This window comes from Trifolium pratense, linkage group LG6 (assembly GCF_020283565.1).
Source record: "Trifolium pratense cultivar HEN17-A07 linkage group LG6, ARS_RC_1.1, whole genome shotgun sequence".
Taxonomy (NCBI): Eukaryota; Viridiplantae; Streptophyta; class Magnoliopsida; order Fabales; family Fabaceae; genus Trifolium; species Trifolium pratense.
This window is the reverse complement of record NC_060064.1, coordinates 15861364-15868035: the sequence shown is the minus strand read 5'-3', so window position 1 is coordinate 15868035 and position 6672 is coordinate 15861364. Positions and strand designations below refer to the sequence as shown.

The 6672-nt window shown below is 34.4% G+C and overlaps 1 protein-coding gene across 1 annotated transcript; it reads left to right on the top strand.

Annotated features, from left to right (window-relative positions):
• The first annotated feature begins 311 nt into the window (after positions 1-311).
• On the top strand, positions 312-4454 carry LOC123888302 (putative disease resistance protein RGA3). The gene is made up of 2 exons (XM_045937303.1): positions 312-3130; positions 4059-4454. Exon 1 carries the CDS (start codon positions 513-515, stop codon positions 3111-3113), a length of 2601 nt encoding a protein of 866 aa, XP_045793259.1. The 5' UTR covers positions 312-512; the 3' UTR covers positions 3114-3130; positions 4059-4454.
• The last annotated feature ends 2218 nt before the right edge of the window (positions 4455-6672 follow it).

Below are 6672 nucleotides of genomic sequence, written 5' to 3'. Positions count from 1 at the left end.
AATGGGCTAATAAAATTGGACTTTTCCACATAGGAAGAGCCCAAAACCCAACAAAAGATTTATCATGGTAGAATTTTATTAAATAATGGGTTTGGGTGTTACACTTAATGACTTCCAAAAATAATCATGTAAACAGCCTTGACGCTGCAAGCATACCAAACATGGCCTTCCGAAATCACAGCATTTACCTTGATGTTTGCTCATTTCTGAACCTAATTACTCATGTAGTACATGAACAGTTGGTTATGGTTCCACTCATTAATGTTCTACAGTACACAATAATAATATACATACTTACCAATGACCTGATTATGGTTCCACTCATTAAAGTTCTTGCAGTACGTACACAATAATAATATACATACCAATGAGTGAAGAAGACTCTGTCTATTACCAATGTTGACTATTATTTTATTTTGATATACACAAACAAGTATGTATATGAAGAAGCCACAACCACAACTACAAACTTAGAAAACCAACACCATTTCTGTTCTTTCCTCATTACCAATATGGCAGCATCAATTGTTAATTCACTCCTAGGGAAGCTTGCTTCTTATGCTTATCAAGAAGCTTCTCGAGCCTATGGTGTGTATGAAGATCTAAAAGAATTCAAAGACACTTTGTCAATTGTCAGTGGTGTGTTGTTGGATGCTGAGGAAAAGAAGAATAAACAACATGGCTTGCGTGAATGGCTAAACCAGATTCAAGACATCTGTGTTGCTGCTGAAGATGTATTGGGCGGATTTGAGTTGCAAGACAAGAAAAAAAAAGTTATGAAAGCTTCTGGCAACACTATGGTGAAGGTACGCCACTTGGCTTCTTCCTCTAATCCACTTGCTTTCCGTAGTAACATGGCACATCAAATCAAAGAGATTAGGGGCAAATTGGACAAGGTAGCAGCTGATCGGACCAAGTTTGGACTTGTGAGTGTTGATCCCAGACTTGCTGTACAAGGAAGAGAAACATATCCTAATGTTGATGCTTCGAGTGTAATAGGAAGGGAAAATGAGACGAATGAAATTGTCAATCTTTTGATGCAGCCACATCCTCACGGAGATGCTGATGGTAATAAAAGTATGTGTGTCATTCCAATAGTGGGAATTGGAGGAATGGGGAAGACCACACTTGCTAAGTCGGTGTTCAATGATAAGAGGATGGATACACTTTTCCCATTGAAGATGTGGGTGCATGTCTCTGATGATTTCGACATCAGAAAGATAATCATTAAAATCATCAACTCTGCCACCGCTTCCTTTTTAACTTCATCTTCAACACCATCAAGCGGTCTTGCTCACCTAGAAAACATCAACAACTTAGATATTGTGCAACTAGTAAGTTGTCTGAAACAAAAACTTTCTGGTCAAAAGTTTTTAGTCGTGTTAGATGACGTGTGGAATGACAATCGTGCGAAGTGGCTTGAATTGAAAGATTTGATCAAAGTTGGTGCACCAGGAAGTAAAATTATTGTGACAACACGTAGTAACTCAATTGCTAAGATGATGGGTGATGTATCATCGTATGATTTGAAAGGTCTTTCTCCAAAGGATTGTTTATCTCTATTTGTCAAATGGGCATTCAATGAAGGCGAAGAAGAAAAACATCCAAATCTAGTGAAGATTGGAAAAGAAATTGTGAAAAAATGCCAAGGGGTTCCACTAGCCGTGAGAACATTAGGAAGTTCTCTCTTCTCAACATTTGATACAAGTAAGTGGGAATATGTAAGGGACTCTGAGATGTGGAATTTAGAACAAAAGAATGATGATGATATTTTACCTGAGCTCAAATTAAGTTATGATCAAATGCCATTATATCTGAGACAATGTTTTCATTATTTTTCCCTTTATCCGAAAGACCATATCTTCGATAACTATGTTATGTGTAGTCTTTGGGTAGCCCATGGATTAGTTCAATCCCTAAATGGAAGTGAAAAGCCAGAGAGTATTGCAAGAAAATATATTGATGAGTTGCATTCAAGATCATTTATTCAAGATGTAAATGACTATGGCTCTTTGTATCAATTTAAAGTACATGGTTTGATACATGATCTTGCATTGTATGTTGCAAAAGAGCACTTTGTAGTGGTAGACTCGCATAATCGAAATATACCACCGCAAGTAAGGCATTTATCAATTGTTAAAAAAGAGGCACATGGCCATGCTTTGTTCCCAGAGTCTAGAAGTGTGAGAAGTATACTATTTCCCATCATTGGAGTGGGTCTTGAAAATGAAACTGTTCTGAACACATGGGTATCAAGATACAAATACTTGCATTATTTAGATTTAAGTGATTCTTCATTTGAATCTATTCCTAATTCAATTTCAAAACTAGAGCACCTACGTTTTCTTGATCTTTCTCGTAATGACAAAATCAGAACACTCCCAAATTCCATTTGCAAACTCCTACAATTACAAGTATTGTTGCTCGGTGGGTGCACCATGCTTGAACATTTGCCTAAAGGATTAGGGAAGCTAATCAGCCTTCGCCATCTGATTGTAACAACTAAACAATCCGTTTTGCCATATGATGAATTTGCAAGCTTGATCCATCTTCAAACTTTGAGTTTTCATGATTGTGATAACTTAAAGTTTTTGTTCAGACAAAAACTCCCTTCCATTGAAGAATTGTATTTAGAATCATGTCATTGCCTAGAGTCCTTACCCCTAAATATTTTCCCTAAATTACAGACTTTGTACATTAACAACTGTGACAAGTTAAACCTGTTGTTAAACAACGAAAGTCCAATGCAAACATTGAGGATGAAACATTTATATCTTACGAGTTTCTCAACGCTTGTGACATTACCTGAATGGATTGTATGTGCTATGGAAACTTTAGAGACCTTGTTAATCATGAACTTACCTGATCTTAAGGTTCTTCCAAAGTTTCCAACTATAATGACTTGTCTTAAGAGGCTCTATATAGTTGACTGTCCTCAACTCTTGAGTCTTACAAGTAACACGCATCTCCTCACTGCCCTTGAAGATTTGCGCATAGATGGTTGTCCTGAGTTATGCAGAAAATGTCTGCCCCAATCTGGTGAGTACTGGCCCATGATTGCTCACATCAAAAGTGTGAAAATTGGAGAACTAACCGGACATGAGGAGGAATGAAGTCATCGACTTTGAAGGTAAACATATTATTTTATATAATATAATATCAAATAAGTGTTGGTTGTGTTTGATAATATGCTATTATGTTTACCTCTTTTTTCTTATGAACGGATAAATGTTTACCTCTTTCTGTAAGTAGCTATTTGCTAATCCAATTGAAAGCTTGCAATCTTTGTTGGTTGTCTCTTTTTGCCTTCTCTATGTTTGCATTGTAAGAGTAATAGGTAGCACCTCCTAAACCATTTTCCAGCTGAAAAATATTATGTCAATCTTGTTAATTATTGCTTTTGGACTGCATTACGTGGCTGTTTTATCTTTATTTTCTATTGTTTCAGTTTTTATTTGAGTCAATAAGTGGTTCCTACATCTTAGGAGAGAAAGTAGCTTTTATTATCCCACATTCTTAATTCTATGGTGATGTGGTTGTGTTCTGTTTTTTTGAACTTACTATTTAGTGTATTGTTGCAGTCATTAATAAACTGAATTTCCCTATTTCATCTCAGTACTATTCTCTTCAACATACTTTACTTTAGTTTTCAATATTATTCTGCCATAAACCAACAAATCTGAACTGAAATTGGGAATTTATATATAATGTCATCATCAAGTTATATATTAAAACACTAAACTCGATCTGACTATTAACTATGACTAGACCTTGCATCACCTCAGCAGGATGGTTAATTATAGATTTGTTAATTTTATTAGTTGTTGCTACTAATATTTGTTAGTTTAAATCTTCAAGTAACAATACAACTTCTTTGCAACTTTAACCCTTTCTGTCATTTTAACCAACAAAATGAGATAAAAAAATTCCAACACTAACATTGTGTGAATTTTCAAAATGATGTAATTCCATACATAACAAATAAGTATATATTTGGCTTGAGTAAAAATGAACTTGTTTTGAGAGTGACATTTTTCTTTATTTACTGGGTAATGTAGATGACGAAGCTGTGCAAAAGGCATATGCAGCTTGAAGGGTCACAAGAGAAAGCAAAGCAGTAGTTGATGGCGTCGGAGAAGATGAATGCCATACCATGATGCTTTATATTTCTAGTACTAAGAAACATCTTTATGTGTACTTAGCATTTGTTATTTTTTAATGTATTTGAAGGTGATTCCTTTTGGATTGTTGTTAATTGTTATTGCTCTGCACTCTTTTTTTCCTCATCAGGTTTTCTCCCACTGGGTTTTACTGATAAGATTTTTAATGAGGCAGAAGTTATTTCGGTATTTTACCTTAGATTTTGCTCTAGTCTCCAAGTTTGTATCTTGTCTTTTATTATTCAATAAAGTTTGTATCTTGTCTTTTATTATTCAATAAATTTTTTCCTCATACATTTAAGTTGTGATTTAAGTAGCTAAACAAGTTGGGTTCTAGTAAGACACTTTTCTGCCGGAAAGCTATAAGTGTCAGAACTTTGCAACCAACAATTATCTATAGAAAACATGGGGCTTGAAAGATCATGCCGAAAAATTATGAATCCTGATTAGTCTCAGACAACTTTGGAACAATTACTAAATAGGATGTTTCTTGAGACTGAAAAAACATTGATTATAGTAGTATGCAAAATATTAATGAACCATTTTCAATATAACATGATTAAAACTTAAACCGCTAATTCTTAAAGTTAACATTATTGTATCATGTGAGAACTTGGAGTATTTACCTCTGTATATTGTTCTCTGTTGAGGCTTTCAAGTGACATGTGTTGCCTCGCAACCCTTCAAGGTTTGCACATATATCGTGCCCTGTGTTGCGTCGAATATGTCAGCAACAATCTGGTGAGTTCGGACCCATGATTTCTCATATCAAGAACATTTCAACTGTAAAGAAGAACCGAAAGAAAAAAAAAACATAAGACTTTCATTAATATTTAATGATTTATTTAGTATATATAATAACAATTTTGAGATTTTTATAAGTTATAATTTATCCCATATGCGAAAGCATATTTTCTTACCAATGTATACATTTAGTACTTATAATTTATAAATAATTTTTTTTGTATTTGAACCAGTATCGTATTTTGTCCCGCGTATGATTTAATTAGTATATATGATAATTATATTCAATTTTTTATCAGTTATAATTTCTCCCGTATTTGGAGTTTTTTCCAACAACTGCATCAGAGCTTTTGGTTTGATTCAGGGAGATGGAGTTTCCCTGTGAAGTTTAGGCTAGGGAAAATTGATAGAAAAATCATGTTTGGCTTGTGGAAAATCAAGTCAAGATGTGTTGATGCAATCAGGGTTACACAAGGTATTATAGGCATGAAATTGTCTAAGTGGAGCAGTATGTGTCCTTCTGGCATTTCCGCTATACCATGGAAAAGGACAAGTTATTGCTAAGGGATTCAGAACAACACATGAGCATTGGTTGTCATTGATGCAATGTGTGTGGTGAGTTATCTTGATGGTTGATGAACTTCCGGGAAAGCCAACATGGAAGTTGCACCATAAATTTTCAGCAAAGTTTCGGGATGTTGAAATTCTTGGGATGGTTTAGTTTCAAGTGAAAAAAATTCTTGGGATGGTTTAGTTCCAAGTGCAGTGTACTTTTTATGGTGGAGTATGATAATTTAATTTGTCGGTATACACAATGAGAACTATGATTGTCGGTGAAGACAATGATTGTCGGTATAGACAATGGAAGCGAAAGATAATGATTGTCGGTGCAGACAATGAAGATTGAAGATCATTACAATCAAAGTGGAGATTGTTAGGGTTGATTGCAATGTAAGTCCCATATTGCTAATGAAGGAAAAAAAAGGTCAAGGAAATTATATTGGAGAAGTCTCACATCGCTTAGAGAAGTGAAGCAAGGGGGAGCTCAATGTTATATATAGAGACCTCAAGTTCCTTGTTTCAATGCACCAGTCAGTAGCACTTTTAAGCTTATATCTGACTTTTTATGTTTTCTCTTGTGCTATTTTATTAGAGTGTTGTGAGATGTAGTTTGATATTTGCTTTGGAGAGTGTGGGTGTACTGAGGTCGTAAGGTGGTTGAGGGTAGTCTATGTGTTGTAATAATTTTCACATATAGTGATATTATCTGGTTGTCGATTTAAACAACGACCGTGATTTTTTCTCTGATTTTGGAATTTCCACGTTAATTATATTCTTGTGTTGTGATTGTGTTCTTTTATTTTCTCTATGGCTGTTTTTCCAATAGATTTTAGGTCAATTTTGACCTAAAATCATCCCTTCAAATTGTTTTTTCTTGTTATAAATAAGTGTGATTCTCACATATTTGTTTGTTTTGATTTTCCATCTTTGTACGGTGTATATATGTTGTCCCGTCTTTGTGCGGTGTTTGTTTTCTCGGGTTGAATGATTATTTTTTATTAGTGCAAATCCAATTAATGTCGGCTTTTGTGTCATCAATGCTATAAATCTGGAGGCATGTATATTCTATACACTTCATTATAGTCATATTGGTAGGCTTATGTAATTTGTCGTTTTATGCTATTAACACGGATACTGTAAGTTTGTTTTGTTTGCAGGTTTATCCTTTTTGTTTTTAGCAAATTTGAATTTATATTGTATCGATGTA